Source organism: Gadus morhua, chromosome 1, assembly GCF_902167405.1.
Source record: "Gadus morhua chromosome 1, gadMor3.0, whole genome shotgun sequence".
NCBI lineage: Eukaryota > Metazoa > Chordata > Actinopteri > Gadiformes > Gadidae > Gadus > Gadus morhua.
In genome coordinates this window covers 12,573,477-12,593,097 of record NC_044048.1, presented here as the reverse complement: position 1 = coordinate 12,593,097, position 19,621 = coordinate 12,573,477, and the positions used below count along the sequence as shown (strand labels likewise).

General features: G+C 45.3%; 1 protein-coding gene across 2 annotated transcripts in view; it reads left to right on the top strand.

Moving 5' to 3' along the window:
* The first annotated feature begins 879 nt into the window (after positions 1-879).
* Positions 880-19,621, top strand: part of samd10b (sterile alpha motif domain containing 10b) — a 47,684-nt gene continuing 28,942 nt past the window's right edge. The window contains exon 1 of one of the 2 annotated variants that reach the window (XR_003977799.1): positions 880-1,201. Coding sequence is in view for 1 of the 2 variants with exons in the window: in XM_030364949.1 (XP_030220809.1) it covers positions 1,189-1,201 (13 nt within the window). In the remaining variant the exon portion in view is untranslated. The remainder of the gene's footprint in view (positions 1,202-19,621) is intronic. The other variant, XM_030364949.1, reaches the window with a different exon arrangement.

Genomic DNA, 19,621 nt, shown 5'->3' with positions numbered 1-19,621 from the left:
CTGCTCACAGAACAAGTTTAGCGCACCACCGCTACCCTCACACTTTTTCATATAACCTTCAGCACTAGGTCATATGAGCATTAAATAAATGCTGCGTCTCAAAATGCCTTGGACAGCAGCGAGGATGACTCGCTTTGCCACGGGCCGAAACAGTTCGGAGCGGCCAGAGCGAACACAGCGGGGCAGAGGAGTGTCAGGAATAGTCTTTGGTGTACACATCAGTACGGCCTATTTGCACTACTGTTTAGTGGCAATGCAGTGTTTTATTCGATGCCTTTTTATTTTCGTATATTATTTCAATGAATACAATTTATTTATTCATAAAAAACGGATCTGGTCTTCAAATCTTTTTTCCAAATATAGGTCGTCTTACAATGGGGTTTGTGTTTATATTCGGACCAATACGGTACAGCGGGCGCTCACATGACGTTAAGCATTTCCTGGTGCATAATGTGACGCTTCAGAACCTAAAATCCCGTTTCTCCCCGTTGACACGACAACACATAACCGGCGTTTTCAGAAATCTCCACTTTGGCCGGAGTTTTTAGAAATGATCGTTTTCTGTGATAAGACAGGGCCTCGGACAGGGGGTGTTGCAGCACCCCCAGCACTCCTACTTCCCGCGGTACTGGGTGCAACTTACAGCTGAATGTAGTGCCATGTTGTTAAACGAAAACCTACGCTAGCCTGGCTCGCTCTCGCGAATCTCTGTTCGCGCTCGTGCATGATTGCGCGTCCAGGTACTTGGAATGGGTGGAGTCAGAGTCAGCGTTGAAGGAGAGGGGGTAGGACCATTTGAGTTGTGTATTTTCAAAATCTGCTGGCGTTTCGCAAATCACCTACCCAACCTTTAAGGGAATCAATGGCAAGGCAGGAGCTGAAGCGCGGGAATAACAAACGTACAACGCTCGTGCGTAGCTGACCTTTTGTCTCGCGGCGGTCAGGTAGGAAAGGGGGCGGAGACTAAAGGGAAGGAGGCGTCATCTTAATAGCAGGCGGACAGACGGGCGTCCCGAACACAACAAATGGTTCGGGAATAGCGCGGTTGCTTTCATATGGTGCTGGTAGACGAGCGCCGAGTCTTTAGGTGTGATTTGTTAGCGCTCCAAAAGGCACATTTCCCCCCATTGACAAGAAGCATGGGAGACTCCTGCTGACACAACGGAGAGATACACTCTGAGACCCACTATGGCTGTGGACGGTAAGTGCGCGTTTGTAACCTTTTAAAAGAACTCATATTAGGCGGACAGGGACGGAACAGTATTTGAATGGGCTGAAGAATATAATAATAACATAGGCGAAACAATGTTTTTCCATTTCATTCATTTTTTTTCTACGTAGGCTACTCTGGAATAGAATAAGGTTGATTGTTGAGCCTACAGAACCACAATTTGTTTTTTATAAAGTGATGCTGTTTATTTCTACATTTGTACACGTACACCACCTCTAGCTGTGTCAAGTTCGAAAAAATGAAGCCTGACGTGAAAACGTTACATGCGACTTATAACTTAGTCTTGATCCTTCAATACATGTTAACATATTCTAAGTCATATCATAATAATGGCACAAAATGCTTGTGTGACAGCTGTATGTGTGTAGCCCGCAACAGTGGCCAGCTCTTTTTCAAAAGCTGAAACATAAGATGACATATCCAATAAGTTGGACATGTATAGTCGACAGCTTTTTTCTTGCTGCAGGCAACAAGGATACCTGGCTGATTGGACTGGAATAACTAGACAGAGAAAACTAAACTGGGAAGTTAGGAAATCGTGGGTCAAAGCAAAACGTCAGCTTTCCAAAGGAGAGCCCACACATTGATGTGTTACATCTTTCACTCCTGCTCCTGTCTGATCTGCTGGCTGTTGCTGTGACAGTGGTGTGTTGAGCGAGGAGAGGACCAATCAGCGTCTCTGTAGCGTCGCTGACAGAATTCTGCTCGCGTAGTTTGTGCTCATCGTCTCCTTTAAAGCAGGTGTGCTGTTCTTCTTTAGTATCGCAGGCAGCTCGTAGGCCTTTATGGGGCACTGGTTCCGTCCGCTGCATTCCAAGTGGCAAACAGCAGGCTATGTTCAATGCATTCACAGTTTACTGAAGGATAACTCAAACATTAGTTGAATCACCGCCGAGGGGTGTGGACGCCTCGTTGACATTAGCTTTAATGAGCGTCGGTGTAGAAAAGGCAGTGGAGGCAGCAGCAGGCAGCTTTGAGAGCACACAGACACGCACACTTAAACGCAAACACAAACACAGGACACCAGGAATTTTGTTTCGTTCATCTCATTACAATATTAATACTTTTTTTTGTTGCGGACTTTGAATTTAAAATGCTTTCAGGAGTATTTCTACAAAGGCACACAGACTATAGTTACATGATGGGGATGCGTTCTCTGATCTCCTCAAGGGCCCCCCGGCTCGAAGACTGCAATCTACTTATGAACCCGCTAGCGTTTCAATGTACTTTCAGTTTGATGTTGTTTGGTTCTCTGACGGTAGCGTGCTTATGGTATTGATACGGGTTCTGCCGAGTCAGAACCCTGTGTAGCATCTGGAGCTGCCACCTTATTTATGAGGATGCTGCCCAATCCTCATTATATTAAATTCAACAGACAGAGGGAGTAAAATATGGCTCTTATGACATGATGTGCCTCCCACGGCGCTATTATATTAAATAGGCACTTCTGCACACATATACGTTACAAAAATATTACCCATACTCTACAACTATCATTTAGGCAAGATTCACCCAACGCATCATCTGGTGACACCCAGAACATCTGGCTGCATTGTAACATCATAGATAAGCAGCAGCTTAACAAATTTTGCTGTTGGAACGATATGCTGTCGACTGAAAGAATGGGTGAGCGAAAGGAGAGACAGACAAATACAGAGACAAAAAGGGGGTTATTCTGTATTTGTCCAGTGTGTGTGCGTGTGCGTGCGTGCGCGCGCGCGCGCGCGCGTGTGTGTGTGTGTGTGTGTGTGTGTGTGTGTGTGTGTATGGCAACCTCAATACTCTGGCCTGGACTTGCGGGGATCTGATGAAATTAAGGAATGTGATGCTTCTGAGAAAACATGCACACACACGAACACACAAACATGCACGCACATGGGTACACATACGCACACACACACACGCACACAGACACACACACACACACATTGACCCACACGCAGGCACGCACGCACATTCATATTTATACCCAAACTGACAGGGCCGTCACTATAGTGAAAGTCATTTCTCAGCTGGCTCTGAAATAATAAAAACAACCCCTAGTTCTGTCTACAGAGAGCACCTCTCCCAACCCATCCCTTTGTGTCTGCGGGTTGAAGCTCAATTCATGTTTCCCGTATGAGGAGGAGGAATATATTGATGCCCTCAACAGCTCAATTAAACAAAGTGGCCAGTCGGATATCCACGATTAGAAGAACTGAATGAAGGAATGTCTGAAAGTGAGGGCAAACTCATTTTTGTTTGTACTACTAATTTGTTATTTAAAGACCGAAATACCCTGAACAAAGGTTGTTGTTTTTTAAAATCATTAACTCACAACCACTTTGGCTATTGAGACGTGCATATGTTGCAAAAAATACAAAGCCTGTCAATGTGGAATAGGAAAAGCGATATAGATATGTCAGCTCTCATACTCGGGTCATTGAGTCGTTACGGGCCTTTTGGCTGTTGATTTATCAACGACTCATAAAATATAGCTCACCCAACATGCACGGTCACAATTCTAGGCACAGCAATGTTGTTTGAAATTTTCTTCTTATTGGGTGGTGGCAAACAGAATCTATATTGTAAAAGAATTTTTCTCCTGGTTACAGTCATGGTTACAATAATGTCGAGTGTGACTATTGGTTGTTCTGCGTTTCTGGGATCAGAATCATCTGTTAGTTTGCTTTGTATTGACCGAGACAGCAAAACTGTTTCCAACAAACACTTTAAACAGACGAGGAGGAAACTGTGAAGTGTTAACTCTCCAGACCGTGGCTAAAAGCCCAACTCCTTTCACTGTACGCCAAACCCTTACAACCACAGGACTAATCAAATCCCACAGTGGTGGGCTCATTCAGCTATGAAGTAATGCCCCCTCTGTGTGTGTGTGTGTGTGTGTGTGTGTGTGTGTGTGTGTGTGTGTGTGTGTGTGTGTGTGTGTGTGTGTGTGTGTGTGTGTGTGTGTGTGTGTGTGTGTGTGTGTGTGTGTGTGCGGTGTGTGTAGTTGTGCGTGTGTGTGTGTGTGTGTTTGCTTTGGTGTGCGAGGGTGTGTGTGTGTTTGCGTGTGTGTGTGTTTGTGTGTGTGTCTGTGTGTGTGTTTGTGTGTGTGTGTGTTTGTGTGTGTATAGGTGGGAATGTTGACTGTTTACACAGACAAACGCGTTGTTGTTTTCACAGCTTTAGCCCACAAAACAACTCGTCCTTTTGGCATTCGGATTTGCCATTTGCTCTTGGAAACGCGACGTGTAGGACTCTCTACCGTCAATGTTTTCCTCTTGTCAAAGCACACAGCAATCGGCGGCCAAGCTATCCTCACTAATAAAATGACATCATACATCACATATGGCTCAGGCTTATATGTGTGTCTTAGAAAGTAGAGGGCGAAACCGAGCGAGCAGACAGACGCATGCAGAGACAGACGGCGTGGTCTCCATGACTATGATGTAATGGCTGGTCCATTGGCGGCTGAGCTACTGTGAAAGTGACGTATTACCCTAATGGATGGTTGCTCTAAGTGCTGTCCTTTTACAGAATCCCACGACACCTCACCTGCAGAGAGCTAGTTGGGGTGAGAGGGGGAGGGTCGGAGGGAGAGAAAGGGAGAGCGATGGAGGGAAAGAGAGAGAATGAGCTACGGAGGGAGTGAGAGAGCAAGGGAGAGAGATAAAGAGAGACAACTTGACAGAGAGAGAGAGAGAGAGAGAGAGAGAGAGAGAGAGAGAGAGAGAGAGAGAGAGAGAGAGAGAGAGAGAGAGAGAGAGAGAGAGAGAGAGAGAGAGAGAGATAGAGGGGGGGGGGGATAGGGAGGGAAGTAGAGACAGAAAGAGTTAAATAGAAAACGAGGGAGGGAGAAACATTCACACAATGCTCCGTGAGCGACATTGACTGGGTGGTAAAAAGGAGGGTTCACTTTCACATAAATCAACACTATTAGCACGTGCGTTTTGTTTGTGTGTGTGTGTGTGTGTGTGTGTGTGTGTGTGTGTGTGTGTGTGTGTGTGTGTGTATGTGTGTGTGTGTGTGTGTGTGTGTGTGTGTGTGTGTGTGTGTGTGTGTGTGTGTGTGTGTGTGTGTGTGTGTGTGTCTAAGAGTTGAAGAGAGTCTAAGAGAGAGCGGTAGAGGGTTTATTTGTGTGTGTGTGTGTGTGTGTGTGTGTGTGTGTGTGTGTGTGTGTGTGTGTGTGTGTGTGTGTGTGTGTGTGTGTGTGTGTGTGTGTGTGTGTGTGTGTAAAACATGACAATTCTTTGTGTGTGTGTGTTGTAAAAGACATGGTCATTTTGTGTCATTGTCAGTGTGAGATACATAGAAAGTCAGTATGTGTGTATGTATGTCCCTAGTATGACCGTCTTACGGGGCTTGTGTAATGTGACGTCAGTTGCAAATTATATTGTTACTTTGATCGTTGTTTAGTAATTCAACATTAAATCATTTGTCATTACACTTGACAGCACAGTACTACAATTCCCTTGAGTCCTGTCAATATGGGGGTGTATTGGCAACAAAAAAATCCCATGATGCATCCTGATGTAGGAGCCCTATTGGAGCTGGCTTGTCTGGGTCAGGCGTGGCTGCTGTCTGCGATGCTTCAGGCGAATTTGGCTGTGCCATTGTCTATGCGTTGGGATAATTGCTCAGGATGACCTATCTATCCCGGCCCCTAACTTTATTTCTACGTCCCATCTCTGTTCATTTCATTTTCAAAGTGATGATGCCCCCCGCTCCGCTCCGGTTCACTGCTTCGGCCCCCAACCCCACTTCCATATACACGCACACACACGCACACACATGCACACATGCACACACGCGCAGGCACGCACACACGCAGAAACACACACACACACACACACACACACACACACACACACACACACACACACACACACACACACACACACACACACACACTCACAGTCTCACACACACACACACACACACACACACACACACACACACACACACACACACACACACACACACACACACACACATACATTTCATACCCTACATCCGAGGCTGCCCCTCCCCTTTTCATCGTACTCTGAATTATAGTGTGCACGGAGCTGTATCCAATATCTCTATATTAATTAGCCTTTTTGCAAGGGGGAGAGGTAACCAAGGCGGAACTGTGTATTTGTCAGGGCTGTGAGTGTTTAAAAGAGATTTAATTTGCTCAAAGGTGTATTCTGATTCGGGTATACTTTCATACAGTGGTTGTATCAAACACGTACATGCACAGTTTATTACCTGCAGACTTAATGTCATACTAAATCAATTTGCGTGTTTGTATTTTTCTCCATCTCTCTCACCACCTTTTCTTGCAATGCTTCCGCCTCGAACACACGCAGTGAATCTAATAGACCAAAGCAGGCTCATAGGCTGATAGGACATTTTTTGTATTGTTATGCCACCTCGTAACTATGTCAGAGAGAAAACTTATGAGACAATTAAGCGGTTTTACGCATCGGGGCCATCATGCAGATTTGCGTTTGTTATTCCCCATTATCATCCTTCTTGAGAATGTGCACCGAACGTAACTTCCACTAATTTCTTAGCTTCCTCAAACTTAATTTTCTCCCAAGTCTTCAGTCTTCAAGGAGAACGGTTGACCTTCGCTTCCATTACTTCCTGACAACAAACAGCCTGATTAGGCGCTGGCCTTGTTGGGGAGGAGGTGAGCTGGCGGTCCAATCATTATTTCTTTCCCCCTTCTTTTTTTTTGTTAATTGGCCTGCCTACCCTGACCCGACTCTTCCAGAGGTCATGGTGCTCTTCTTTTTTTTTTGGCTCCAGATTGCCCATTAAAGCAAATAGCTAACGGTAACGCTAACGGTTCCAGCAACGTGATAACAAGATGGACGCTTTGGCACACTCAGAGGCACCAGTCACGTTCAGCTGCCCAAAAAGCAATTACAGCCGGGCCTGTTACCGAAGACTTCGATGGTTCGGAACTGCTTGCGAGTTGCATATGTGCGTACGTGTTCATGTGTGTGCTTGTGTGTGTATGTGTGTTTGTGTTTGCATCTGTTCTTGTGTGTGTGTTTGTGTGTGTGTATATATGATATTATACGCTTGTATAATAATACTAGTATTACTCCTCACTGCTCTATCGCATAGGCTGCTCCTTCCTGTCAATAGATGGTAATCCTATTTATCCTATTTTACTGCCCCCTTTTCTCTTACTAACCCTGACATGTTTTTCTACCCCTACTCCATTGCTCTACATAAAAAGGCCAGAGCATTAATCCATTGTACACACACACACACACGCACTCGCGCGCACGCGCACACACACACACACACACACACACACACACACACACACACACACACACACACACACACACACACACACACACACACACACACACACACACACACACACACACACACATTCATATCACACTCTATGGCCCATAAAGCAAAGTGTGGCGGTTTGATGATATAGCCCGGTCCAGACGGAGGGCGAAACACCTCTGGCTGTCACACCGCCCCTCCAACCAGCTCCCCAAGCAGCCAAGTGTCAGCGTGTGAGCTCTAGCAACGACACTGGAACACAGAGTGAGAGTAGAATTGGGATTTCTCTCTCTCTCTCTCTCTCTCTCTCTCTCTCTCTCTCTCTCTCTCTCTCTCTCTCTCTATCTCTCTCTCTCTCTCTTAACCTCCGTAACTAAAGTTATTCCCGCCTGGCCTCTTTACTGGTACATCTATCATATTTTAGGTTGCCTTTCCATTTACTCTTACTTTGTATTTTGTTTTCTTCAACGACCCCTGTCTATGGATTTCTCTGGCAATACGCGTATTTTTCACGACCACTCTCTCTTCGGGCTCCTCTCTGTTCTCTTATTCAACAGTGATCTTTTTTCTCATAGATATGTAAAAAAGACAATATCGCACAATGCCTTGCATTCCCTGCCAGGGCTCACTGGCTTGGTTTCTCCTCGAGGCTGAGGTATAAAAGAGCAATAAATGTGAAGCAGTCATGTCTTATCCAGTTGGTATGTGGATAACACGTTTTTAAAAAGACTGGTTATTTATTTATTTGTGGGTGATTTCAGCCTTTAAATAAAACATTTGATATGATTTCGGGCTGCTTTTATCAGTGATCCAACAGATTTGTTTACTTAGATCAGAGTTCTTGTAAAAAGAGGCCTGCTGGCTGGTGGCCAAATCCTTCTAAGAATTATCCTAATTCTATCTTGTTGCTTCCCTGCCATCCTGACAAGACGGAGTGAGATTGAGGTCAGACAGATGTGTGCGTAATGCTCTAGCTTGACGATGGTTATCCAAACCTTGCAAATCATATCAAAGACAAAAAATGTTTAGGGATTCTCAGCTCCAAACATCTAGCTCTGCCACTCATTAGAGCTTCTCTCACACTAGGAACAGCTATCTCTCTCTCTCTGTCTCTGTCTCTGTCTCTCTCTCTCTCTCTCTCTCTCTCTCTCTCTCTCTCTCTCTCTCTCTCTCTCTCTCTCTCTCTCTCTCTCTCTCTCTCTCTCTCTCTCTCTCTCTCTCTCTCTCTCTCTCTCTCCCATCCTCTCTCTGTCTCTCTCTTTCCTCTTCATCAAATAACTGTTTCTCTTATGTCCCGTGAGATTATAGTTTGTGTGGATGTGATCGGTGGTTCTGACCTAGTTGACACACACACACACACACACGCATGAACGCACGCTGACATACATACACACACACACCACTCCCCTGCCATCGCTGTCTGTATCGTTTTAACCTGATTGCCCTGGACTCCAGTGAGAGTGTGCCGCTGGTTTACCTTATCCTGTAGATTAGGGGGGATTTGTCTTGTAAGAGAGGGAGAGAGAGGAAGAGGGAGGCAGGCTCCGCTGGACATCCGCTGCCCTGAGAGACCTTGGAGGCCCAATGATAACAGTAACTTCGCATAGGACTGATGGGGCCTGGTGGCTGTTGAAGTGTATGAGATTGGAGTATAAACCTAGCTTGACACTTATTTAGCTTACTTTAAAAAATTAAATGAAAATTATACGCCTTTTTCATATATTTTACTTGGGAAAAGTATTTGCTTAGATTTTCCTGTAAAATCAGTTATGATGTCATAAGAGATGCACTTTATTAATCCCAGACGGGTCATAGGTAGTCATGGAAGAAACCAAGAATAAACAGAAAGAAAGCAAACTTGTGAACAAGAGAATATGGTGGTAGGAGATGATGTTGAGGCTGCCATCCCAATGTACTCCGTTCTTCCATGATGTGTTGACAATACATGAGACAACACATATAAACACACACATACACACACACACACATGCAAAACTTAATATCACTGACTGGCGCAGGAACAACTTTGCATGACTCGTGCAAGGTCAACAAAGGACAAGGGCACAAGGATTGTGAAATCTAAATCTAAAAGCCTCATATAATGATGCATTGCTTCTCTTATTTGAAGTGAGATTGGCTTGGTATCAACGGCCTATTCTGCATTGATTTGACTTTAAATGAACTGGAGTGTGTATTGGTATTCTTTTTTGGGATATTAGTATGCGTGTTTGAAAAATTATGTGAGCGTGCATGTGTGTGTCCGTGTGTTTGTGCGATTGTGCTCTGTGTGTGTGTGTGTGTGTGTGTGTGTGTGTGTGTGTGTGTGTGTGTGTGTGTGTGTGTGTGTGTGTGTGTGTGTGTGTGTGTGTGTGTGTGTGTGTGTGTGTGAGTGTGTGTGTGTCCGTGTGTTTGTGCGATTGTGCTCTGTGTGTGTGTGTGTGTGTGTGTGTGTGTGTGTGTGTGTGTGTGTGTGTGTGTGTGTGTGTGTGTGTGTGTGAGTGTGGGTGTGCACGTCCACGTGTGTGGCGGTGGTAGCCCAACCACTCACGCATGTTATTACTTCCCTATAATTAACATGATGTGGATGGGGGATAATTAGAGTGTATGCGTGTGTGTTGCTGTGTGTATCTGTGTGTGTCCTTGTGTGTCCTTGTGTGTCCCCGGGGACATCAGAGTGTCTGGATGATATTACGGATGCTGTTCACTGAAGAGGTGCAGTAAGATGCAATTAGAGTTTGCGTTTGTATTGATTTGTTAAGAAAAGAAAAACTGCAATAATAGCAGTAAGGCCTTTCACAATCTGTGGCAAAACGGGTTGAAAGTCAACCAAACACACACAAACACACACATAGACACACACAGACAGACACAGACAGACACACACAGACATACACAGACATAGAAACACACACACACACACACACACACACACACACACACACACACACACACACACACACACACACACACACACACACACACACACACACACACACACACACACACACACACACACAGACACACACACACACATACCCTCTCACTCTCTCTCCCTCTCTCTTGTTCCCTCTCATAATGATTGCATGCATGAATGCAGGTGTTTGTCTGCACACACATACACAGAATGGGTGTCTGCGTTTAATTCATCTCTGAGTTTATTCATGTGGAACTAAGCATGGCTTACTTTATTATACAGGCGCATCTAATTGTTCGAAATAAATATTATTCTCTGGATGTGCCTTGTAAAATGAATAAAGAAATCGATATTTTAAACGTTTTAGTGACATTCTGGTTCACAGGGGAAGACATGGTCTTTTACTAGAGGCTGTAAAGCCTGCTACCAATCGGGAACTTATGGTGGCCTAGTGTGTTGAAATGATTGACACCAATTTCATGTTAAGAAGAGGGATATTTCATATAATTTTAACTCCTGTGTAAAAACCTGTAAATGTTTACATCCTAGCTGTGACAAAATCACAACTTTAACAAATAATCAATAACGTGATAATGAGTGTTTTCTTTTTACAGTTGGTCTTGTTTTTCACTGTTAGTGCTCCTGGGGTTCCCAGAGCTCCATGGGAGCGTTTGTTAGCAGGGGAAACACGGCTGCATTTATTGGTTGACAGTGGCCTAATTCTGGTTGCCTTTGGCAACCAAGAACCCATTACTACCAGGCCCAGAATTAATTGCAACCAATTCTTTTTTCTTTTCTTTTTTGTGCTTTATGTACAATAATTAGTAATGCTTCCGAGTCTTAATTACATTGATGGGAAAAATCCCAGTGAAATTCCCAAAGAAACTAATTAATTGAGCACTCGGCATCGAGATTGAAGATGTTTTGCCATAGTAATTGCTTCATTTTTGCACAGTTTAATTTCTGGGTTATTTTTTTGGTTTTATTTAAGACTTTCACTTGAAGAACCACCAGAACGATTTTTCAGTGACTATAACAATGATCAAAACAACGAGTGGAAAATTGAAGTGAAGAAAGACCTGAACAAGGAGGCACTACCATGGGGTAAAAGGGAGAAAGTGGGTACATTTCAGGAATAAAGAGAGAATAACTCACACAGGCTGAAGCAGAAAGGTTTATTTGGTTTCATTTGACCCGGAATGTCTGAATACACTGTTTGAAATCGGTCTGAAGTGTGTGTGTGTGTGTGTGTGTGTGTGTGTGTGTGTGTGTGTGTGTGTGTGTGTGTGTGTGTGTGTGTGTGTGTGTGTGTGTGTGTGTGTAGTATGTGTGTGTGCATACGGATGGTGTGTGCATATGCGTCTGTGTGTGTGTTTGTTTGTTTGTTTGCATGCGTGTGTGTGTATTTGTGTGTGTGTTTGCACGTGTGCATACATATGGTTGTGCATATGCGTGTGTGTGTGTCTGTCCAGTATCCTTATGTGTGCAAAGATCTACTTTTAAGTATCTTGCCTCTCTTATCCTGAACTTTTCGCTTCAGATGCCTGCAGTGGTTCTTGTCTCCCAGGAGGGAATAGCACAGCCCATCCCTCAGTCAAACAGTGTGTGTGTGTGTGTGTGTGTGTGTACGTGCATGTGTGTTCATGTGTGTGTGTATGTGTGTGTGCATGTGTGTGTGTGTGTGTGTGTGTGTGTGTGTGTGTGTGTGTGTGTGTGTGTGTGTGTGTGTGTGTGTGTCTGTGTAAGTGTGCATGTGTGAAAAACGTAATAAGCGTGTTTTACTCTCTGTCTGACACGAAAAAAAGACAACCCCCCCTCCCAAAACAGGCAAAATTGCAGTGCTTGATGACTTACGTCGTACATTCATCCCTGCTCATGCGATGGCTCCCCGACCTGAACAGGGAGACCTCATCAGTAAGCGGGTCCGTCGCCACTGGTAGGAAGCAGGCAGAAGGGCAGAAGGGACCAGAGAGGATCACCTGCAGGTATGAGGCTAATTTGCCTTCACTGCCAGGCTGAGAAGAAGCGATTCTCTCGCTATTTTTAGGGTTTGCAGCGGAGCAGGGTGTCGCTAGGGTGTAAAGCGTTCACACATTGGCTAAAGAGACCAGCTGCTGCCCCTGCTGCAGTGGACGTCCGGCCTGCTGGGTGTTTTCGGCCGGTTTCAAAAATGCACTTGAAAGAAGATTGGTACTCTTTTCTAGCTGACGGCTAATGTAAGTCTCACCTCAGAGATGATGAACTAGCCATGCTTTGCTCTAGTGATGCTGTGTTAGCCTCGCATACTTGTACTGGTGTGACTCTCTCCTCGGAATGGGAACTCGACAATAACATGAAAATGGCTGTCAAAAGGTATCTTTATTTCCTAAAATGACCTGATCAGAGTCAAAAATGAGCGCGGGCAAGATTAAATTAATTGAATCAAGCCTCATGTTATTTTATCCTTCAATATATTATGCAGATGTTGACGCACAACAACAACTGCGTACCGTCACTAGCCAGCACATACTCAGCATTAGTGTTTGTTCAAAATTGGCCATCAATGCTTGAAGCTTTGGGAAACATGTCACAATATTATTGTTTGATCCGATTCAATAGTGACTTTGAAGGACAAAAATATCCTATTTCAAACATTTGTACAAAGGAGGCTAAACTCAACATTTGCTTCAGGTTTTCACCCTTTTTTCTTCTTTTACTTTGTTCTGTGTCTCTCTTCTTCCCGCATTGCTGTGCTCTGTGTCTGCTCTCAAAATTATAGCTGACACACAGCCTAGCAGCAGAGCAGCAGAACAAAACCCAGCCGGCCCGAGAAGCCCAGCGAAACCTCCTCGCTGGGCTGACAGATATACTGGGTCAGATGCGCTGGGTTTGCCGACGTGTCGAATCATTAATGTTGTTTATGAATCCGCGAAGTATCTCCCTTTTGTTCGCCTCACATTTCTCTACCTACCTCGTCCTGGTACTTTGGATTTATTGGCAAGTTGGTGTATCCATTCCCTCTCTTCCTCTTTCTGTCTCTGTCTCTGTCTCTGTCTCTGTCTCTGTCTCTCTCTCTCTCTCTCTCTCTCTCTCTCTCTCTCTCTCTCTCTCTCTCTCTCTCTCTCTCTCTCTCTGTATGCTTTCTCTACCTATCCTATCCCATAAGCCTATTTACTATTTATTTTCATTCTCCTTTGTCTTCCCTTATCCCTTCATCCTGATCTCTTTGTATGTACCCGCTATCTCCCACCATGGTCATCTATTCTCCACGTCGTCTGCAAAGCGCCGTTGTATAAAATAGCCACCTGGCTGTGGGTGTGTGTGTGTGTACATGTATGTGTGTGTTTGTGTATGTGGGTGAGTGTGTGCGAATCCATCTCTGTATATCTGTGTGTATGTATTAGGTGATGTTTGTGTGTGTGTGTGTGTGTGTGTGTGTGTGTGTGTGTGTGTGTGTGTGTGTGTGTGTGTGTGTGTGTGTGTGTGTGTGTGTGTGTGTGTGTGTGTGTGTGTGTGCGTGTTGCATTTGCTAGTAAATCTCAGAATATCTGTGTGCATGTATTAGGTGATGTGTGTGTGTGTGTGTGTGTGTGTGTTTGCAGGTGAATCGCATGTGTATTGCGTATTTATTTGTGATTGCCTTGCAATAACCATGCTAATCATACACCATCTGTTAGTTGTTGTTACTCTATGTTGTTTTTAATATTTCCACTAAAGCAAAACGATATTTCACCCAGCACGCACTGCAGGAGTGCATGCTTCTTCTTGTGCATTGTAGATGTGCGGGATGACACACACATACACAAACACATGCACACAAACACACACAAACACGCACACACACATGCACACACTCACACATGCATGCAAACAGAGTATGTTCCGACACTCAATCAAATATCGAGTGTTGAAACTTTCTCCATTCCGTTCTGATAACGTGGGCACAGCAGGGAAGCTCCATATTGACCCAGACGACCAATGAAACAATGTCAGGGAACTGCGGTCCACTCCCAGCACAGCAGCAGGCCAATGTTGGTCTGGGTTGGTTTCATACATGGGTGACACAAAAATCCAATATCGGGTGTGAAGGTGTGTGTGTATTTGCATGCCCGTGTGTCATAGATGTGTGCAACAGAAATACCATATTTTGTGTGTGGCTGTGTATGTGTGTTTGGATTCTCTCTGTGTGTGCCATTCCCAGGGTTGGTTCTTTATAAACAACACATCTCTGAGTGACTCGCACCCTTTCTCTCTCTCTCTCTGGCGCTGTGGAAACCTGTTACCTGTAACCTGTTAACCAACGTGTTCACCCTTGGATCGGCAGGGTTGTCTCCTGTAACCTGTTAACCAACGTGTTCACCGTGGACCGGGACCTGGTACAGTACAGGGTTGTCTCCTGTAACCTGTTAACCAACGTGTTCCCCCTTGGACCTGGTACAGTACAGGGTTGTCTCCTGTAACCTGTTAACCAACGTGTTCCCCCTTGGACCTGGTACAGTACAGGGTTGTCTCCTTCGCCTCGGTCCGCCCTGAGCCTCCATGCTCAGCAGGGAGCGGGGGAGAGGGCCCCTCCACGCCGCCCTCCAGGCCCTCACTGAAGGTATCTGCTGTGCGGACCATAGAACGGGGGCATGCTTTATGGATGAGGGTACCATAGTGATGTCTGGCTCCAGGCCCTCACTGAAGGTATATGTAGTGCAGACCATAGAACAGGGCATGCTTTATGGATGAGGGTACCAGGGTGTTGTCTGACCTCGGAGTCGGGGTTGCTTTCCATCAGTTGCTCTTCATGATTATTTCATAACGCCATGATGAGCCGTGGATTAACTGAGCAAATGTTGGGTAGTCCTTCTGCAAAGATTTTCATGTCATGTTTATATTTGATTGTGCGGAAAGTGAATACGCTTGTTCGTATTAGTGGCAAAGTTGTTATTTTATTGGGGGGTAAACTTCTTTTTAATATGAACTTGGTACAGAACAGTTGTAATCCTGTTCTGAGAGGTGGCGATGTGTTACACAGGGTTATGAAGTATGGATTTAATTATGGCATTTTAGTGCTCTGCTCTGGCAAGCCACACTCCAACACATTCTCGCACAAAACAATTATGCACTCAGGGAAAAAATAAACACGGATTGAAAAAATTACGAATGCAATCTTGTCTGAGACAAGAAGTGATGGGCCTCTCTCTTCATTAATTCTCTCACCTCTCCCTTGATTGCTTCCCCATAGAATATACTGGATGGACTTTTAAGAGCCTGTGAATTCTCCAGATAGATAGATCATTCACAATTTGGTGCAGTGGAGGCATGCAATGCAGAAGTGTGTTAAAAATATGTTCATCTATTTTCAATGAACTGCTACACAGACCTGCATTTTTAATGTTGCTTTAAAAGAGTTTGTGTCAATGATTAAATGATTTTGCACCTATGACAGGATCTAATTTTTTTTAACCATTTTAAACTCTGCATGCCATCTCTTTGTGAATGAAAAATTGTGCAAATGATCTGTGATGTTATTCTCTTGTGGTCTGTTGACCTTTAATTCAATTTAGCCATGTCATGGCCCGTATGATCTGATGCTGTGATGCATTACCAGATCCAATCGTGACTCCTCTTCTCTCAGCGGATCAGGTTTCATACAATATGAATGCTAGCATTTCTAGTGGATGACGTGTGTACGGGGACCCAGTCAGGACCATGGCATTTTGGACACACTCATTGAACACACACTAACAAACACACACATACACACACACACACACTCAAAGACATACACTCACAAAAACATCCCATCACATCCTGTACCGGGATGTAAATGCACACACACTTACACATGTGCACGCATGAATGTATGCACGAGTACACACACACACACACAGACACACGCACACGCACAGGCACACACACACACACACACACACACACACACACACACACACACACACACACACACACACACACACACACACACACACACACACACACACACACACACACACACACACACACACAGAAACAAGTGGCCAAAATGAACACTGCAGCTTCCTGCCTCATATAGTATCCTGGCTGCTCTTCAGCTGCGATTCTATCGTTGCCATTATGCAACTGCCCCATTATGCAAGTCAGACTAATTAAGACACAGCCTGGCCATCCATGGGTCCATAATGGGAGCCGACTTGTTCTGGACGATAAGAGGCACGTGTCCCTAATCTCCCCGTCAAGAACCCAACAGATCATTGTGTTTTTGAAAAATGGATATTAGCAAGATACCGATCAAATTCTATGTCTGACTTCGTACACGAAGAGCGAGTTTTGAAGATCATCCCGTTCCCTGCGTGTTCTTGTCCCCTAAAAGATAGATGCTTCTGCAACCAGGGGGGACGAATCTCCTAGGAGGGGGAGGACAATTAGCCCCGAAAACACACCTTCTAATTGAGTTGTCACTCAGGGTAAATTGTTGGTTGGTCTTTAACCTGCTAAACGAAAAACTATTTCCGGAACAATCTTAGCGGTTGTTTGTTCCCTCTTTGCGTCTCTGAGATCCACCCAGTCCCTCCTCCGAACCCTTCCTCCCCCTCCTCACCCTCCTCACCCTCCCTCTCCTCCGATGTCCTTCCTTCACTCTACCCTCATCTTCGCTGACATTTGTTCCAGGCGTCTCTGAGTTATCTGCTCTCAGACACATCGAATCAGCAGCGTCTCCACACTCACCTCTGATGGCACTTTGCTCCCCTTGTCTTTTACTTTTCAGTTCCTGTTTCTCTGACACCTCATTATCAGTCTTATTCTCTGATGTGTTTTCTGCCCATGATGTCTTTGACCTTAGCCGACCCCTGCGGAGCCTTGTCCTTCACACAGATCAACACCCTTCCCCTTTTACCGCCCTAGGTCTGTTGAGCCGGGATAGACCTGTCTCTCAGTGTGTGCATGTGCTGCTGTCTAAAGGGATCTGTAGGTGTACACCCCTCCCCCTTTACACAGTGTAGGATAATCAATAGTCCTGTCAGACTTTGCGTGGCGTGACTTGTCAATCGGGTCTGCAGGAGGGCGCTGAAGTGCAGATTCAACTTAGATTTGAACCCTGATCCTCCAGTCCGCCTGCCAACCGTGGGTGGAAGGTAAGATGATGGTGGCTGTCGAGGCTCCGTGGACCAATGTTGGACTTAAGATAAAGGTGATTCCATACCCAAGCTATTGAAATGGAACTACACATTGCCCTGGTTATAATGGACACATGTTCGAGGCAGCCTCAGTCTGCGTGCTACGATGTTTGAACATGCACACCCCCTGCTGTGTTATTCCTATACGCAATAGCAGATTATAAGGATAAGAGGATATGTAAGCCATTAAGATTGTATTTTGGGCTTTTAGTCCTCATATGCAAGATAAGCATACCTACATAAATACATAAACACACACACACACACACACACACACACACACACACACACACACACACACACACACACACACACACACACACACACACACACACACACACACACACTTACACACATACCCACACGCAAACACACAAACACACTCACAAACAAAAGTCCACAGAATTAGTTCCGTTTCCCAAGAGTTTCTGTGTTTTAACTACTGGTCATAACTGCTGTGCCCATTTATTGTGTTCCTACTGGCCCATTTTTTTGCTCCAACAAGACTGATGTTTTATTAACACTACAACCCCGGTCACGCCACTGCAACAATGTCTCATGTCAGAGTGGATAATGGAGTGCTATGCATCATGGGAAAAAAATAAACTGGGGTATGAGGAAGAAAAAAAGAAACCCTATCTGATTTTTTTTTTTTCTACCTTTAGTTATAATGTGAGGCCTCTCTTTAGGCCCCTGCTCTTTCAGAACGGGGGTTATTTCATGGCTCATTCCTGCGACGCGGGAGCGGGGAGGCAGGGGGGGGGGGGATGCCCAGTAGAGTAGGCCACGGCCAGATTGCCTCACATGGCCCGATATAGAAACACGTCTGGACCAATGGGGGCGCACTAGGAGACGTAGTGGATGTCAGCACCTCACGCTGCTACGGGCGGCTGGATGCTATGTTTAGGCGGCAGGTTGAATGAGGAATGCAGCCGTGAAATGGGTGAGCGATGAAGCTCGGGCCACTGGCAGATCACAACCTAGCCTGAAAGGGGCTGTGATTTGCTTTATTCCCCCCTCTGTGTATAACTTGGCCTGCAAATAGAATTTTTATCTTTTGGTGTTGAATAAGAGGAAATCTCAAGATGCGTCTGAGTGTGTGTGTGTGTGTGTGTGTGTGTGTGTGTGTGTGTGTGTGTGTGTGTGTGTGTGTGTGTGTGTGGGTGTGTGGGTGTTCCTTTCGGGGGGGGGGGGGATGAAGTGCACTGTGGTGGCTTCTCTGTAGCGCCTGGAGTGTCTAGGATTATCCAGGCCTGCAAAGACCTCTGCATGAAAGTAGAACATACACACACACACACATACATACACGCGCACAAAGGCACACACACAGAGACACTCACTCAAACACACACACACACACACGCACACACACAAACACACACACACACACACACACACACACACACACACACACACACACACACACACACACACACACACACACACACACACACACACACACACACACACACTCACACACACACACTCCCTCACTCACGCCTCAAGGTTACAAAGGTAATGTCAAACTTTTAGCAAAGCCCCCGCGCAGCAGAACCGTCCTCATGGATTCATTTTAAAACATAATTCTTTCGTGGGAGTCAATGAATAATGTCCGGTGATGCCATGCTAATCTATCCGTGGGATTTGGCTCGGAACGCCCTCCCAGGCTCCAGCACCTCGTAGCTAATTACTTTCTGGAGCTCGGGACCGGGGTCCCCTCTCTGCTGGATGACAGGGGGGGCTCGGGGGAGGAGAGTGACAGGCTCTCCACTGGAACAGTGTTACACTGACCCAGCCACCTTCCACCCACACTATCAATTCACACTGACACACATTGGTCCGGGGAGTCTAGAGCTAAGGGCGTTTTTGTCTCACGGTCGAAAGGTTGTTGTTTCATAGACGAATGTCTGCAGCCTTAGATCGCTGTTTATAGATTTTTATTAAATCTGATATCTATCTATCATGATCTATCTATTAACGGCAGCATCTGTCGCAATAAAAACTATAACGATAAAACTATTATTAGAGGGAAGGCCAGAGGGGCACTTTAGTCAATGA